The sequence below is a fragment of the Curcuma longa genome, chromosome 21, assembly GCF_044706935.1.
Source record: "Curcuma longa cultivar G26 ecotype Majalengka, Jawa Barat chromosome 21, ITB_CL_G26_1.1, whole genome shotgun sequence".
NCBI classification, from domain to species: Eukaryota; Viridiplantae; Streptophyta; class Magnoliopsida; order Zingiberales; family Zingiberaceae; genus Curcuma; species Curcuma longa.
Window position 1 is genome coordinate 2,616,379 of NC_133881.1, and position 16,522 is coordinate 2,632,900.

Genomic DNA, 16,522 nt, shown 5'->3' on the forward strand with positions numbered 1-16,522 from the left:
TTTTCAGTCTAAATAATCTAATAATAATAATAATAAGCTAAAAAAATTAAGTAAAGGTTTAGTTTTATAATTCTTATGGGATTATTAAAGTGGCCCTTTAACGGTTTAAAAGTAGAGTCTACCCGAATCAAACTTGATCCGACCCGATAGGTAACCGTCCTCAATCCTCATCCAGCTCTTGGTCGCTCATCCAGAGGGTGCGCTCCGAAGCAGAGCGAGACGCGAGAAGAAATGGCGAACGTCGTCTGCGTCACAGGCGGCAGCGGTTTCATCGGTTCGTGGCTCGTCCGACTCCTCCTCGACCGTGGCTACACCGTCCAAGCCACCGTCATGCGCCTCGGTCGGTACTCCTCCTCCTCTCTTCTCCGGCTCCGGCTCCGGCTCCGCCTCCTCCTCCACCTTCTCTTTACCTAAACTTGTGCAGGAGACGAGTCCGAGACGGCGCACCTACGGTCCCTCCCTGGTGCCTCCGATCGCCTTCGCCTCTTCCAGATCGACCTCCTTGATTCGGATTCCATCCTCGCAGCCATCCGCGGCGTCTCCGGCGTGTTCCACCTCGCCTCGCCTTGCTTCATCACTCGCGTCCAGGATCCCCAGGTCCACACTTTCCCTTCCAGATCCCCTCCTTCCTATTCTAACCCCGTTTCCTTTCTGATCAGAGGGAACTACTAGATCCAGCAGTGACGGGGACTCTCAACGTTCTCCGCGCGGCCAAGGAGAGTGGAGTGCGCCGGGTGGTCGTCACATCGTCAGTCGCTGCCATCTTCCCCAGTCCTGGATGGCCAGCCGATCGGGTCAAGGACGAGAGCTGCTGGACCGACCTTGACTACTGTCGGCAGAAAGAGGTGAGAATTTAAGATCACATCACAAGCCCTAAGCCTTCAAGGAGATGCTGTGCTACAAGTATCACCTTCTGTGTGATGGTTTTGGTCGTTGTCCCTCTTCAGATATGGTATCCGGTGTCCAAGACGATGGCCGAGAAGGCAGCTTGGGAATTCGCAAAAGAGAATCGTTTGGATGTGGTAGTGATCAATCCTGGGCCGGTCTTGGGACCGATCATTCCGCCGAAGCTCAACTCCAGCATGACTGTACTCCTGCAACTTCTTGAAGGTCATGAATTGTCATTCACGATCACTATAAATCTCTGGTTTCTGAACATGTTCAAATAATCTCTTTAGCTTATCATGATCATCACGTTGTCATTCACTGATTAGTATAAATCTCATATTCCATACATGCTCAAAGAATCTATAACATATGATCATCTTGATACTGCTCCTGTATAAAAATAGGGGAAAAAATATATTAGTTTCTCAATAGATTTTAGGTATGAGAATCACATCAGAAAGACTATAATGACTACTTCATATAGGTTGGACTAGGTAACATAGCACACACACAAGACCAAAATTTTGAGCTACCTAGTCATTTTTGTGGATCTAATGTTGGTTCTTTTCACCTACTTCTAACAAATGTCCCAAGTTATCAATTTGTTACCCTTCCTGCTTTCAGGAAAAATAAAAAGGCAATGAATCATCTTTCCACTAGCTTCATCTGTTATCTAAACCTTTGCATTTTGCTTGTTTCTGCTATATTAGTAAACCAGCAAACTTAGTCATTAGCAATTATGAAATACCTAGTTAAGGTCCTCAAGTTTTTGGTTAAGGTGGAAAAGCATTCTTTATGGTGGCAAGCTGTGCTTCTCTAGCTAGGAGCTTTGGTAATTCCTTGCTACCATATTTATTCTTTTATCCATGTTTAGTAACACATTCCACATTGTTATATTGATACTTTTGTTGCAAATATTATGTTATCTGACAAGTAAAACTCTTATCTCTTTGGAAACAGAAGAAAAGTGAAAGAACAAAATGGTGGGCGCTTAGAGGTGTGATGCCTTTTTCGTAAATCAAAAATGCCCTAGGATATAGTCAAGTCAACTAAAGCTCTTGCAAAAAGTTGACAAAAAATGATATGTAGAAATCTTGATTGAACTATAGTTTTGTGAATTTAGAAATCCCCTTTAAGCAGTCACCACAGGCAAGGGACAACCTTTTTAGATGGATACAACTATCACAAGAGTTACAACTCTTTTCAACCAAGAATAGAATTTCAAATTAATTAAAATCAATTGAAATAATTATAAATTTAAGTTCCAAATAAATTTCTGACAAACAATTTAAATTAATTTTAATTTCGGAATGAACCTAGAAGAATTTAATTAATTTGATCATGTAGGGTTCTTAACTAGCCCACATCCAAAAAGTTCATTTTGAATACACCTAAGGTGCCAATTCATATAAGATTTACATCTATTTGTTAAATTTCAAATGCGGTACTATTCCTTTGTCTCCATCAAAATTACAATCTACCCTAACAGTTTCTCATCCGAAAGTGAACTCTGTCATAGTAATACATGAATACTGTTAACATTTAACAAATAGGTATTATTAGTGCTTTGTTTCATAAACTTTTTAAGTCTCACGAACTGTTGGTTTTCAAGCTCCTAGCCTCCTACTTCCAAATTGCACATTTGCATATACTTAGGTGGCTAGTTGTCATTTCAGATTTGTTTATTAGGATCCTCTCTCTTCGGAAGCTATTCTGTTGTTCAGGCATGTCTTTCTTTGTCAATCTCTCTTTAACCTGCTCATCCTTGATCTTACTGAATTGCAATATTTTAGATGAATTTTAGCCAATCAGTTAAACATGTAATAATTGTCAAAATTTTAAAACTAAATCAATTTGCTAATCTTTTTCCTAGTCTGTTCAGGCAGTGAAGAAGAGTATTCAGATTTACACATGGGACTCGTTCACGTCAAAGATGTTGCTCTGGCACACATTCTGGCATACGAAAATCCATTGGCATCCGGCAGGCATTTGTGCATAGAATCCATTTCTCACTGGAGTGACTTTGCATCCAAAGTTGCAGAACTTTACCCGGAATATAAGGTGCCTAGGTATGGTTGCACTCTCCTGTGATATTAATCTTTCAAGCAAACTTTTTCTCCTACACAAGGTGGTTTTTAGCTTCACAAACTTTGTAATTCCAGTCTCTTCATTGTGTCTGCAGATTCCCAAAGGACACACAACCTGGGCTACTGAGAGCTGAAAATCCTTCAAAGAAGCTGATCGAATTAGGTATGCAGTTCAGCTCCATGGAACAAATAATCAAGGACTCAGTGGAAGATTTAAAGCGCAAGGGGTATGTCTGAAAGCTCTACTCATCTTTCCTGTGATCTCATATGAAATCATGTTAAGTGGATAGCAAAACATGAGTAGCGGACAAAGCTCTATGATATATGCTTAGTTTGTGGTAGTTTCTGTCAATTCACAATGTTGCACATAACCGGTGTGTAAAACTGCATGGTTCTAAACTTATCTTTAGCATCTTGATGTGCATATCGAGCTGCTTCTGTTGCTTGGAACAAGATGGTTTACATGCTACTAGTTTCTATGGCTGTAAAGGAATACAATGTTTATGAAATGGCTTGGCAAGTGCTTGTACCTTAGCTATGAAAGGTACAAAAATATATTAACTGATAAGCTCCTGCATGTAGTCAATATATTTCGAATATTGAATGAAAGTTTAGGAAGATTTAGATTTACAACGAAAACTAATTCATCAAAACTCACAATATGCTTCAAACCAAAAATGAAAAAAGTTGTAACAAGAGTTCCAAATAAAGTCCATGATGGCAAGCAAGCATTTTCTGCATCAGACTTTCCCAGGATTGCAGAATCGACAAATTTCACCACTACTGAGTCATCAGAATAATTTGGATTTGCTTTTCTGAATCGACAAAGGGATCGAGGAAAGGAGTTGCGTCCGGATGTCTTCCGCCATGATTTGGCCGGAGGGAGGGCGAAGAGCGAGGTTTTCAAATTTAGGGGCGAGCGGTGGTTTAGGGTTGGGCTTGTTCTTCATCTAAATGTCGGGTAATATAATTGATTATCATAGTGAATATTTTATTTACCGAGAAAAAAGTGGGAAAAGTTTAATATTCTCTTTTTTTTTAAAAAAAAACGTGCACATTCACCTATAAATTCATTGCAATTCCAAAAAGGGAAATATGTTCCTTCAGCACTAAAAAGAGTCCTGCTGCTAGCAAAGAAAGAATCTATGGGAATAGGTTTGCTCTTCATTATACCATTTTAGAATTAGCAGGTACAAGAGCTAAATGTGGTGCCTATTGGAAGGCTGTTCGCTCATATGACTGAATTCAAACAAATTAGAAGTGCTTTTGTTAATTCTCGTATTAGTTTTATTTTGGTTGGAATATAATCAATTAACTTATTTTACACTTTGCAATTCCAAAAAACTTCGTCTTCTCAGTCACTGGACTGAAGATGTCTCTTCTGATCCAAATCAATGTGCATATTCCCTGGGTCTGTATGATAATTAGTTTCCATCTTGTAACAGGAGTTTGATCTGAGAGGGGCAATTCCTTTAGGATTTTACAATGCTGCTCTCAACTTTGGAGTTACAGCAGCAGGTGCTGTAGTGCCATGGGCTGGAGTTACAAATTCAAGTACACCAATGTGTGAGCGATTCTACATGGGTGGTCATTCTTCTCCTGTTTGCAAACTAGGCAGGCCTGCTTCTTTGTTCAGTTTCAAACAAAGAGGTCTAGGTCCAACTGATATGCAAAGAGAAATTTCCTTAAAACGAATTGAAGCTAAAGATACAGCAGGAAGCATCGCCTCTCAAAACAGAGATGCCGTTGGAGCTGATCTTGCAGTTACTGCCTTTGCTGATCTTTCATTTGATCTACCTCTAAAAGTGTCTAGAGAATCTGGGGTTCACGGACATGTGTTCATAAATGCTGGCAACCTTGTTAAATTATCAGAGGAATTGACAAATTTCTCATTCCATAGATTTTTGGGTACATTTAGAAGCTGTGCTGGGGTTGGCATTATCTTCCCAATCAGATTATTTCGCTTGGAGGTTTGTTTTGCTTACAAATCTATGCAAAGAAAAGTTAGCAATCTTCTGTTGTCTGATGTAACCTCCTTTTTTCACAGATCAACTACTGCTATATATTGAAACCGTGGCAGCATGATCATGGGAAGACAGGCATACAGTTCAGTTTCTCCACTTCATAGATTTGCATTAACAGATGAAGTCAATTCACCTTTTCCAGCCTGCATTAGTCTGTGCTCTCTTTTATTGTTTATTGTCTGTTTTTATCAAGGTCAGAAACTTATTTGTAGAAGCAAGAAAGAAAAGGCTGTGGTTGTAACATAAGCTTAACATTAAGATCTCTCTACTGTTTCACCAGGTTAATAATAATAATAATAATAATAAACTAACAAAAATTAAGTAAAGGTTTAGTTTTATAATTCTTATGGGATTATTAAAGTGGACGGTGCCCTTTAACGGTTTAAAAGGAGAGTCTACCCGAATCAAACTTGATCCGACCCGATAGGTAACCGTCCTCGATCCTCATCCAGCTCTTGCTCGCTCATCCAGAGGGTGCGCTCCGGAGCAGAGCGAGACGCGAGAAGAAATGGCGAACGTCGTCTGCGTCACAGGCGGCAGCGGCTTCATCGGTTCGTGGCTCGTCCGACTCCTCCTCGACCGTGGCTACACCGTCCAAGCCACCGTCATGCGCCTCGGTCGGTACTCCTCCTCCTCTCTTCTCCGCCTCCGCCTCCGCCTCCGCCTCCTCCTCCACCTTCTCTTTACGTAAACTTATGCAGGAGACGAGGCCGAGACGGCGCACCTACGGTCCCTACCTGGCGCCTCCGATCGCCTTCGCCTCTTCCAGATCGACCTCCTTGATTCGGATTCCATCCTCGCAGCCATCCGCGGCGTCTCCGGCGTGTTCCACCTCGCCTCGCCTTGCGTCATCACTCGCGTCCAGGATCCCCAGGTCCACACTTTCCCTTCCAGATCCTCCCCTCCCTATTCTAACCCTGTTTCCTTTCTGATCAGAGGGAACTACTAGATCCAGCGGTGACGGGGACTCTCAACGTTCTCCGCGCGGCCAAGGAGAGTGGAGTGCGCCGGGTGGTCGTCACATCGTCAGTCGCTGCCATCGTCCCCAGTCCTGGATGGCCAGCCGATCGGGTCAAGGACGAGAGCTGCTGGACCGACCTTGACTACTGTCGGCAGAAAGAGGTGAGAATTTAAGATCACATCACAAGCCCTAAGCCTTCAAGGAGATGCTGTGCTACAAGTATCACCTTCTGTGTGATGGTTTTCGTCGTTGTCCCTCTTCAGATATGGTATCCGGTGTCCAAGACGATGGCCGAGAAGGCAGCTTGGGAATTCGCAAAAGAGAATCGTTTGGATGTGGTAGTGGTCAATCCTGGGTCGGTGTTGGGACCGATCATTCCGCCGAAGATCAACTCCAGCATGACTGTACTCCTGCAACTTCTTGAAGGTCATGAATTGTCATTCACCATCACTATAAATCTCTGGTTTCTGAACATGTTCAAATAATCTCTCTAGCTTATCATGACCATCACGTTGTCATTCACTGATCAGTATAAATCTCATATTCCATACATGCTCAAAGAATCTATCTAACTTTTAGGTTTGTGTTGTGCAAGTACTAACTTATGATGATCTTGATACTGCTCCTGTATTAAAAATAGGGAAAAATATATATATTAATTTCATAATAGATTTTAGGTATGAGAATCACATCAGAAAGACTATAATGACTACTTCATATAGGTTGGACTAGGTAACATAGCACACACACAAGACCAAAATTTTGAGCTACCTAGTCATTTTTGTGCATCTAATGTTGGTTCTTTTCACCTACTTCTAACAAATGTCCCAAGTTATCAATTTGTTACCCTTCCTGCTTTCAGGAAAAATAAAAAGGCAATGAATCATCTTTCCACTAGCTTCATCTGTTATCTAAACCTTTGCATTTTGCTTGTTTCTGCTATATTAGTAAACCAGCAAACTTAGTCATTAGCAATTATGAAATACCTAGTTAAGGTCCTCAAGTTTTTGGTTAAGGTGGAAAAGCATTCTTTATGGTGGCAAGCTGTGCTTCTCTAGCTAGGAGCTTTGGTAATTCCTTGCTACCATATTTATTCTTTTATCCATGTTTAGTAACACATTCCACATTGTTATATTGATACTTTTGTTGCAAATATTATGTTATCTGACAAGTAAAACTCTTATCTCTTTGGAAACAGAAGAAAAGTGAAAGAACAAAATGGTGGGGGCTTAGAGGTGTGATGCCTTTTTCGTAAATCAAAAATGCCCTAGGATATAGTCAAGTCAACTAAAGCTCTCTCAAAAAGTTGACAAAAAAATGATATGTAGAAATCTTGATTGAAGCTATAGTTTTGTGAATTTAGAAAGCCCCTTTAAGCAGTCACCACGGGCAAGGGACACAACCTTTTTAGATGGATACAACTATCACAAGAGTTACAACTCTTTTCAACCAAGAATAGAATTTCAAATTAATTAAAATCAATTGAAATAATTATAAATTTAAGTTCCAAATAAATTTCTGACAAACAATTTAAATTAATTTTAATTTTGGAATGAACCTAGAAGTATTTAATTAATTTGATCATGTAGGGTTCTTAACTAGCCCACATCCAAAAAGTTCATTTTGAATACACCTAAGGTGCCAATTCATATAAGATTTACATCTATTTGCTAAATTTTGAATGTGGTACTATTCCTTTGTCTCCGTCAAAATTACAATCTACCCTAACAGTTTCTCATCCGAAAGTGAACTCTGTCATAGTAATACATGAATACTGTTAACATTTAACAAATAGGTATTATTAGTGCTTTGTTTCATAAACTTTACAAGTTTTACGAACTGTTGGTTTTCAAGCTCCTAGCCTCCTACTTCCAAATTGCACATTTGCATATACTTAGGTGGCTAGTTGTCATTTTAGATTTGTTTATTAGGATTCTCTCTTCGGAAGCTATTCTGTTGTTCAGGCATGTCTTTCTTTGTCAATCTCTCTTTAATCTGCTCATCCTTGATCTTACTAAATTGACATATTTTAGATGAATTTTAGCCAATCAGTTAAACATGTAATAATTGTCAAAATTTTAAAACTAAATCAATTTGCTAATCTTTTTCCTAGTCTGTTCAGGCAGTGAAGAAGAGCTTTCAGATTTACACATAGGACCCGTTCACGTCAAAGATGTTGCTCTGGCACACATTCTGGCATACGAAAATCCATTGGCATCCGGCAGGCATTTGTGCATAGAATCCATTTCTCACTGGAGTGACTTTGCATCCAAAGTTGCAGAACTTTACCCAGAATATAAGGTGCCTAGGTATGGTTGCACTCTCCTGTGATATTAATCTTTCAAGCAAACTTTTTCTCCTACACAAGGTGGTTTTTAGCTTCACAAAATTTGTAATTCCAGTCTCTTCATTGTGTCTGCAGATTCCCAAAGGACACACAACCTGGGCTACTGAGAGCTGAGAATCCCTCAAAGAAGCTGATCGAATTAGGTATGCAGTTCAGCTCCATGGAACAAATAATCAAGGACTCAGTGGAAGATTTAAAGCGCAAGGGGTATGTCTGAAAGCTCTACTCATCTTTGCTGTGATCTCATATGAAATCATGTTAAGTGGATAGCAAAACATGAGTAACGGACAAAGCTCTACGATATATGCTTAGTTTGTGGTAGTTTCTGTGAGTTCACAATGTTGTACAACTGCATGGTTCTAAACTTATCTCTAGCATCTTGATGTGCATATCGAGCTGCTTCTGTTGCTTCTGTTGTACATAACGGACTCATCTTTGCTTCTGTTGCTTGCTGAAGAGATCGGGGATTTACAGCATTTTCTTTTGACCATCGCATCCAGAGGCTTCAGAAACATACTATCGATCTCACTCGTTGCCTCCGTATCGAGGGAAGGGTCAGCAAGTCCATGATGGCAAGCAGGCTTTCCCAGGATAGCAGAATCGGCAAATTTCACCACTACTGTGTCATCAGAATAATTTGGAATTTGCTTTTCTGAATCGATAAAGGGATCGAGGAAAGGAGTTGCTACTGGATGTCTTCCGCCATGATTTGGGCGGAGGGATGGCGAAGTGCGAGGTTTTCAAATTTTTAAAAGGGTGAGCGGTGGTTTAGGGTTGGGCTTGTTCTTTATCTAAATGTCGCTAATATAGTTGATTATCATAGTGAATATTTTAATTACCGAGAAAAAAAGTGGGAAAAGTTTGATATATTTTTTTTTAAAAAAAACGTACACATTCACCTATAAAATCATTGCAATTCCAAAAAGTCTTAACTGCTCTTTACTGATTAATCACTCGATCTTTCCTTGTCATGGCGATCACCTCCGATCCAGAAGATGGCGTTCACCCTAAATCGGGCGACACCGAAGCGGAGATCGAGGGCACAGCCGATGCAGGAGACGGCGAAGAGGCGGACGACGACGAAACGGAGGAGGCGGAGGAGGAAGAGGAGCTCAGCGCCTCCGGAAGGGAAAAGTTCAACCGCGCCCTCATCCGCCTCTCCGAAGGCCCCGTCCGTTTCCGCGTCCATGATGTCATCATCAGGGGTAATGGCAAGACCAAGAAGGCTGTTATCGAGGCTGAAGTCCTCGACGCCTTCCGCTCAGCCTCCTCGATGCAGGAACTCATCCGGGCCGCAGGCCTCGCCAATGCTCGACTACGCCAGTTGAACATCTTCGAATCTGTCACCATCGTGCTCGATTCGGGACCCTCTGAGCTTCCCGGCACGGCTAATGTCATCATAGATATTGTTGAAGTCAAGAATCCGCTCTCTGGTGATCTCGGAGTGTACACCAAGCCGGAGGTCAGATTCTCGATCAAGTTTTTTTTTTCTTTTTTGTATCAGAGATTTTCTGGGAATATATTTGCGTGCAAATGTATACTCTGTCATATTTTGTGGTACCAATATGCATTCATATATGTTTTAGAAATACTAATGTATTTCTAGCAATTGATGTCAGATACCAGAGATGCAATGATTCCATCATACCATCCTCATTATCCATGGTCCTCGTAGTTTCTGTGCTAGACGGCTAAGGTCTGTGTCTCTCGAAATTTCATAGTATATTGTTGTTATAATATCAGATTTCTTCGATATGAGCTTGAAATTACCTAGGCCTGGGCCTCAAATAGGATTATTAAGAGAACACAAAGACTTTTTACTTGCTGATGTACACATGAAGTAGTAAGGAACATTTGGCTATTAGTTCTGGTTTAACAGAGCTAGTATGGTTTATGACCATGACTGAGATTTAGAATTAGAGGTTTGATGTCCAATCTCTAGAATTTTTGTTGTTTTCCTTGGCAGAAATTTGTTGCTACTCTGTATGGTTTCTTAACTATAGGCATACTTCCTTTCTATCAAAATTCTATTTGAGATAGCATATATTTTTTGCATTTTAGATGTTTCATGTCACTGTTAATAGAAACACCTTAAATACAAGCACATCTAGGGGTTATAAATGGGCTGTGGCTACGCTGGGCGTAGCCTGGGTTAAGGCACACACCTATGTTGCTACGCTGGCCTTGCTCGAGCCAGTCCAATGTGCACAGAGTAACTAATAATAATAATACTTAAAAAAATAAAACAAAAATTATTTAATTTTTTAAAAATTTGGAGAACTTACATAGTAGTTTAGGTTTGCACTTGGCATTTTGATCTACAACAGGTTGATTATGGACCTTCCTTTGGAAGGATCATGACCCACATAGTTTTATTTCTAGTATTCTAACCTCATTTAGGCATGAGTTATGATGGGCCTTGAAAAACAATGCTTTCTCCTTCATCTCCAAAGTCCAATCTCAACTGTCCTCCTTTGTATTGTGAAACAATTTTTTTGCAACTAACCAATCAATCATTCAGGTAATTGATGTCTCATCTCATCCAACACTCTTGACTGCCTGAGAAAAACAAGATTCTTATGATACTCTGTACATAGGAACATCAATTGTATTGTTTGAAATTGCAACAGGGACAAGGTAAATTGCATACTATTTTTTCAACCAACCTAAAACCTAAATCTTTACATATAGTGTCACTTGATTCTCGTATATGATGGTTGGAATATGTCCTAACATAATATTCAAAAGTTTGTAGAGTCATCTATGAGAAGTGGTGATTCAAACTTTATTATATATTTAGTGAGTGATTTAAATGCCTTTTCATTTAAAAACAAAGTAATTAGACTACCCAGAGGAAAAGATAATGTCACTTGAGCAACAACAGCTCTATTTCATGAGATTTATGCAGCTAATAAGGTGGCCTATTCTAGTAGAAGATTTGTAAATAAAATGGTATTGAGCTTTATTACATTAAGCTTAGTTTCACCATTTTGAATAATGGCGTTGAAAGATTTCCTAGCCAATTACTTTCTTCCATCTATCATCCAAGAAAGTTCCTGTGTAACCAAAGTCTTGATACTCATCAATATTGCCTGCTGCTTCTTGGTCTTGAATTGCTCAAAGCCTCTTGAACTGGTTGTTCATATTGTAAATCAGGTATGGAATCTCAGCCTGCTAGACAGCTAGAGTATTCACTAATTAATGGGTCTGATTTATTTACTCTCAGGTTAATGCGTTAATGTTCTCTGATGAACCGGTTCCATTAGGTTCTCAACTTCACACATTTTTCTAAAAATAAAAACATGAAGATAAAACTAAAGTAAAATCAATAATTCAATTAAGCGCTAAGTTAAAATAGTAAGATTCAAAAAGTAAATTATACCTCAAAAAAAAAAGAATGATGACATCAAGAAGAATTGGGGCACGACATCATCAACGATAGTAGAAAATATAGTGAATAAATAGTACAGAATTGAAATCTTAAGAGAGGTTATAAGAAAATTGGAGATTAGAGAAAAAGATTCAAGAATGAGAATGTAAGTATGAATAGAGTATTGAGAGCTTGAGGCGATAATGACAATGTGTTTAGATGGGGACAAAGGGGTGCATGGGAGTGTATTTATTGAGAAATTTTAGAAATTTCTATTTATTTTATCAAGTTTTTTTGTGAATATCTGATAGATTTGTGGTCAAATGATTGTAACACCATTTTTTGGCCATTAAGGGTATTTTGGTCATTTAAAGCTATTTGAATGTAGTATTTTGAGTGAAACTGGTTTGGGCTGTGCCATGGCAGTGCCTGTGTCATGCAAAGTTCAACCTGTGGGCTATGTTTGGCATGGGCACATGACAAGTTTGGCATGTGAGCTGGAGAGTTGCTGCTCATCACAGGCTCAAGCCGTCTTTCTTGTGGGCCAATCTGGTTGCCGCCAAGGTGACTCATTTGCACTCCCAGACATGGTTTAACCTGTTTAACACCCCTACCTATGTTCATTAAGTGGAGCGCTGGAACCTATCATAGCAGTGATTATGCAATGTTGTTTTGATATTTGGGTGTTCCTCTACACCTCAATGATACTGTCCTTTTTCTTTATCTGGTTGTCTACTGTTACTTTTTAGGGAGATGATTTTTTTTGGACATTTTCTCAAGTGCATGCTCATTTACCAGTCTGATACTGAATTCATACCTTGTTTGATCTTACTCAAGAATTGTGATCAATATATTCATTTTATTTTTAATTTATGCAGGCTAGATATCGGTCATTTGAAGGATCACTGAAACTTAAAAACTTGTTTGGCTATGGTGATATTTGGGATGCTTCTGGGGCTTATGATTTTGATGGAATATCAGAGATTAGTCTTGGAGTGTCATTACCCAGATTTAGAATTATTCCAGCTCCCCTCACAACTCAAGTTTTATTACTCTCCCAAGATTGGTTGAAATTTTCGTCATACAAGGAACGTCTACTAGGTCTCTCTGTTGGATTGATTTCAACTAGAAAGCATGAACTCACTTACAATCTTACATGGTGTAGCTTACTTGACCCATCAAGCATACCATCCAAGTCAATACGGAGCCAGTTGGGACATAGTCTTCTCTCTTCAATAAGATACTCATGCAAAATTGATCACAGGGATTCAAAAGTGAGGCCAACACGTGGATATGCATTCCTATCAACAACTCAAATTGCAGGTCTTGGACCTGACAATAGACTGATACAATTTTGTAGGCAGGTAAATGTTCATGTCTTCTTGTTTTAGTAAGGCAAGTAGTCATTTAATGTATTAAACCATGTTAGGTTATAGTTACATTTGATCTGGTAAAACTGTTCTTACTATTACATGTCTTGTGGAATGTACTAAGCTCAACAACAAATAACAATGATAACAAACTGAGACTTTTAGCTACATGGGGCCTTCTGTAAATATATAGTATTATTTGAGTTTTGAACTTCAAGGTAAGCTATTCGCTAATGATGGTCACACTGTACTATTTAGGTTTATGAAGCTTGACCATCTGGACGTTACATCATTATTTTTGGTTCTATTTGGACAAAGTGAATGTGAAATTATTAGTTGTGTCTATTTGTTTAGATGGTTTAAATTAGCTGCTCTCATAAGTGAGACATTATTTAAATTGGATGTTATATGAACTCTAGAATGTGGACCTTGATGCTTTATCATCAACTTGTATAACTCTTTTTACTTGTCTTACATGTAAGAAAAAAGGTAGGTACAAAAGCTTTCGGTAACCCATTATCTATTGAAATTAGAGTTGTACTAACATGCAGAGGAGCTGAACTTAATGCTATTAAGAACATAAATATCAATTATAGGGGAAGTGGAAAATGCTCCCATTTGTAATATTTGGATTTTTTTTTCAAACAGGATGATGTTTATATCCACCCTAAAAAAATTTAGGAGACTGCCTAAGCATTAAGCGTGTAGAAGCTTCATAAATAGTGAGCACTGAGGCACTGCAGAATTTCTTCTAGAAGGTTTATTTAATTGTTTTCTCCGTATATCATTTGTAAATCTTGCATCAATGATTGCATTAACTCAGTAGTGGCTTTTGCAAAGAGGGAAATATGTTCCTTCAGCACTAAAAAGAGTCCTGCTGCTAGCAAAGAAAGAATCTATGGGAATAGGTTTGCTCTTCATTATACCATTTTAGAAATAGCAGGTACAAGAGCTAAATGTGGTGCCTATTAGAAGGCTGTTCGCTCATATGACTGAATTCGAATAAATTAGAAGTGCTTTTGTTAATTCTCGTAGTAGTTTTATTTTGGTTGGAATATAATCAATTAACTTATTTTATACTTTGCAATTCCAAAAAACTTCATCTTCTCAGTCACTGGCCTGAAGATGTCTCTTCTGATCCAAATCAATGTGCATATTCCCTGGGTCTGTATGATAATTAGTTTCCATCTTGTAACAGGAGTTTGATCTGAGAGGGGCAATTCCTTTAGGATTTTACAATGCTGCTCTCAACTTTGGAGTTACAGCAGGTGCTGTAATGCCATGGGCTGGATTTACAAATTCAAGTACACCAATGTGTGAGCGATTCTACATGGGTGGTCATTCTTCTCCTGTTTGCAAACTAGGCAGGCCTGCTTCTTTGTTCAGTTTCAAACAAAGAGGTCTAGGTCCAACTGATATGCAAAGAGAAATTTCCTTAAAACGAATTGAAGCTAAAGATACAGCATCTTTGGGAGGGGATGCTTCAGGAAGCATTGCCTCTCAAAACAGAGATGCCGTTGGAGGTGATCTTGCAGTTACTGCCTTTGCTGATCTTTCATTTGATCTACCTCTAAAAGTGTTTAGAGAATCTGGGGTTCACGGACACATGTTCATAAATGCTGGCAACCTTGTTAAATTATCAGAGGAATTGACAAATTTCTCATTCCATAGATTTTTGGGTACATTTAGGAGCTGTGCTGGGGTTGGCATTATCTTCCCAATCAGATTATTTCGCTTGGAGGTTTGTTTTGCTTACAAATCTATGCAAAGAAAAGTTAGCAATCTTCTGTTGTCTGATGTAACCTCCTTTTTTCACAGATCAACTACTGCTATATATTGAAACCGTGGCAGCATGATCATGGGAAGACAGGCATACAGTTCAGTTTCTCCACTTCATAGATTTGCATTAACAGATGAAGTCAATTCACCTTTTCCAGCCTGCATTAGTCTGTGCTCTCTTTTATTGTTTATTGTCTGTTTTTATCAAGGTCAGAAACTTATTTGTAGAAGCAAGAAAGAAAAGGCTGTGGTTGTAACATAAGCTTAACATTAAGATCTCTCTTACTGTTTCACCAGGTTACTTGTATAAACTTCAATAATCTTGTGAAACACCACATTGAACAGTGGCTGGTTCTAACATACATGTTAAATAATTCTGGTTATAATTACATGTTTCCTCCAAGCAAATCTGGTGAGCTTTATTAAGTTGTTGAGCATTAACCCTTTCTTCCTGAGAATTTCTAGCTAATAGTAGTTTTTTAAATTTCAATGCTTAAGCCAAAGTTTCAACTTATCTCATTTGCTCTCTGGTCCCCCTAAAACACAGATCTGGATTGGAAACTTCCATTCATGTAGCAGCTGATGGAAGCAACAGTTACATATACAAGCTCGAAGGTATTAATTTTAAACAAAATATCAATTTTTTTCCTTTCAAAATTTACCCTTTTCTCAGTATGGTCAAAATAACACTTTGAAGTTTCTCCTTTGGCAGTTTGCCATCTAAATTTTGTTTGTTTCCTTTCTGGAAAGTAAGCTTCCAAAAGGGGTTAACCGAAAAATCTGATTAATGTGTTTGTTACGTACACATTGACTCAGTGGATTCTGATATTAGACCTTTTCTTTTTTATTGCAGCGTGATCCTGTAAAGTCCAACCTTATTTGCAGTGCAATCCACACACTGTCCGTTATGGTCTGATCCAGCTACGTAATTGCCTTACAGTCAATAACAGTAAGTCAGCTAAGACTTTTAACTAAATTGTCTGATTCGTAAGAGTATTCTCCTTTGTTTAGATTTAGTTTAGAATTTAAGTTTTAAGATTTAGTGTTTAGATTAAAAGAAACAAAAATTTAAAAAAATATATTTTATATTAGATGTTTATGGGTGGGTAGCATATCAAGCCTATATATAATCTAAAAACTGTGCAAAGAGTTTAAATTTGTATATTGATATTTTTAAAAGTATATTTGTATTATACCAGAATAATTTTATATACAGTTGAATAATAGGATGTGAAAGCGTAATGGGTATGCATATGTTTAAATTTGTGTGAAAAGTCACTGATTAAGGGAAGGAAACAATTTCTTCCACATTTGAAAATTATCATGAAGGATTGAGGCTTGTCATGAGGCCTAATTAGTGTCTTCGGGGTCCAAAGTGGCATTTCCAATCACGCAATATTATGGTTCCACAAGTAGCTGAGTAAAATCAATCCAAAGATTCTCCTCAACTTTGTGCAGTTCTTACGGGGTAAACAATTGTCAAACCCCTTTCTGTTTTCTATTTTATAGATCGAAGCTTCTAAAAGCTAGACCCGGTAATTCCCTGGAAACTCTATCGAAGCTTCTAAAAGCTAGACCCAGTAATTCCCTGGAAACTCCATTTGTTACACTGATATATATTTTCATGAAGACCATGCCCTTTTCTTCAAAGTCAATCCACACCAAGTCAAAACCTTGTTTTCTTCTAAGAAAACAC

At 38.6% G+C, this 16,522-nt stretch overlaps 4 protein-coding genes across 4 annotated transcripts; all 4 read left to right on the top strand.

The window, feature by feature from the left end:
* The first annotated feature begins 183 nt into the window (after window positions 1–183).
* LOC141815584 (cinnamoyl-CoA reductase CAD2-like) lies at window positions 184–3,399 on the top strand. Its single transcript, XM_074703538.1, has 6 exons — window positions 184–340; window positions 425–597; window positions 660–845; window positions 948–1,110; window positions 2,771–2,957; window positions 3,071–3,399. The coding sequence occupies exons 1-6, from the start codon at window positions 232–234 to the stop codon at window positions 3,210–3,212; spliced, it is 960 nt and encodes a 319-aa protein (XP_074559639.1). The 5' UTR covers window positions 184–231; the 3' UTR covers window positions 3,213–3,399.
* A 30-nt stretch (window positions 3,400–3,429) lies between these two features.
* Window positions 3,430–5,275, top strand: LOC141814487 (uncharacterized). The gene is made up of 3 exons (XM_074702446.1): window positions 3,430–3,501; window positions 4,421–4,945; window positions 5,023–5,275. The coding sequence occupies exons 1-3, from the start codon at window positions 3,430–3,432 to the stop codon at window positions 5,101–5,103; spliced, it is 678 nt and encodes a 225-aa protein (XP_074558547.1). The 3' UTR covers window positions 5,104–5,275.
* A 183-nt stretch (window positions 5,276–5,458) lies between these two features.
* LOC141815585 (cinnamoyl-CoA reductase CAD2-like) lies at window positions 5,459–8,719 on the top strand. The gene is made up of 6 exons (XM_074703539.1): window positions 5,459–5,616; window positions 5,701–5,873; window positions 5,936–6,121; window positions 6,224–6,386; window positions 8,083–8,269; window positions 8,383–8,719. Exons 1-6 carry the CDS (start codon window positions 5,508–5,510, stop codon window positions 8,522–8,524), a joined length of 960 nt encoding a protein of 319 aa, XP_074559640.1. The 5' UTR covers window positions 5,459–5,507; the 3' UTR covers window positions 8,525–8,719.
* Window positions 8,720–9,213: 494 nt separating this feature from the next.
* Window positions 9,214–15,169, top strand: LOC141815586 (uncharacterized). The gene is made up of 4 exons (XM_074703540.1): window positions 9,214–9,769; window positions 12,556–13,041; window positions 14,246–14,788; window positions 14,866–15,169. Exons 1-4 carry the CDS (start codon window positions 9,278–9,280, stop codon window positions 14,944–14,946), a joined length of 1,602 nt encoding a protein of 533 aa, XP_074559641.1. The 5' UTR covers window positions 9,214–9,277; the 3' UTR covers window positions 14,947–15,169.
* Window positions 15,170–16,522: the final 1,353 nt, after the last annotated feature.

Excerpts from the sequence above, each read along its gene's own strand:
- LOC141815584 (XM_074703538.1), top strand. The coding sequence starts at position 232 with ATGGCGAACGTCGTCTGCGTCACAGGCGGCAGCGGTTTCATCGGTTCG. Across the intron at positions 341-424 it reads AGCCACCGTCATGCGCCTCG|GAGACGAGTCCGAGACGGCG; the intron begins GTCGGTACTCCT and ends AAACTTGTGCAG. Across the intron at positions 2,958-3,070 it reads CCGGAATATAAGGTGCCTAG|ATTCCCAAAGGACACACAAC; the intron begins GTATGGTTGCAC and ends TTGTGTCTGCAG.
- LOC141814487 (XM_074702446.1), top strand. The coding sequence starts at position 3,430 with ATGGTTTACATGCTACTAGTTTCTATGGCTGTAAAGGAATACAATGTT. Across the intron at positions 3,502-4,420 it reads AAATGGCTTGGCAAGTGCTT|GAGTTTGATCTGAGAGGGGC; the intron begins GTACCTTAGCTA and ends ATCTTGTAACAG. Across the intron at positions 4,946-5,022 it reads TCAGATTATTTCGCTTGGAG|ATCAACTACTGCTATATATT; the intron begins GTTTGTTTTGCT and ends CTTTTTTCACAG.
- LOC141815585 (XM_074703539.1), top strand. The coding sequence starts at position 5,508 with ATGGCGAACGTCGTCTGCGTCACAGGCGGCAGCGGCTTCATCGGTTCG. Across the intron at positions 5,874-5,935 it reads CTCGCGTCCAGGATCCCCAG|AGGGAACTACTAGATCCAGC; the intron begins GTCCACACTTTC and ends CTTTCTGATCAG. Across the intron at positions 6,122-6,223 it reads ACTACTGTCGGCAGAAAGAG|ATATGGTATCCGGTGTCCAA; the intron begins GTGAGAATTTAA and ends GTCCCTCTTCAG.
- LOC141815586 (XM_074703540.1), top strand. The coding sequence starts at position 9,278 with ATGGCGATCACCTCCGATCCAGAAGATGGCGTTCACCCTAAATCGGGC. Across the intron at positions 9,770-12,555 it reads GAGTGTACACCAAGCCGGAG|GCTAGATATCGGTCATTTGA; the intron begins GTCAGATTCTCG and ends TAATTTATGCAG. Across the intron at positions 13,042-14,245 it reads TGATACAATTTTGTAGGCAG|GAGTTTGATCTGAGAGGGGC; the intron begins GTAAATGTTCAT and ends ATCTTGTAACAG.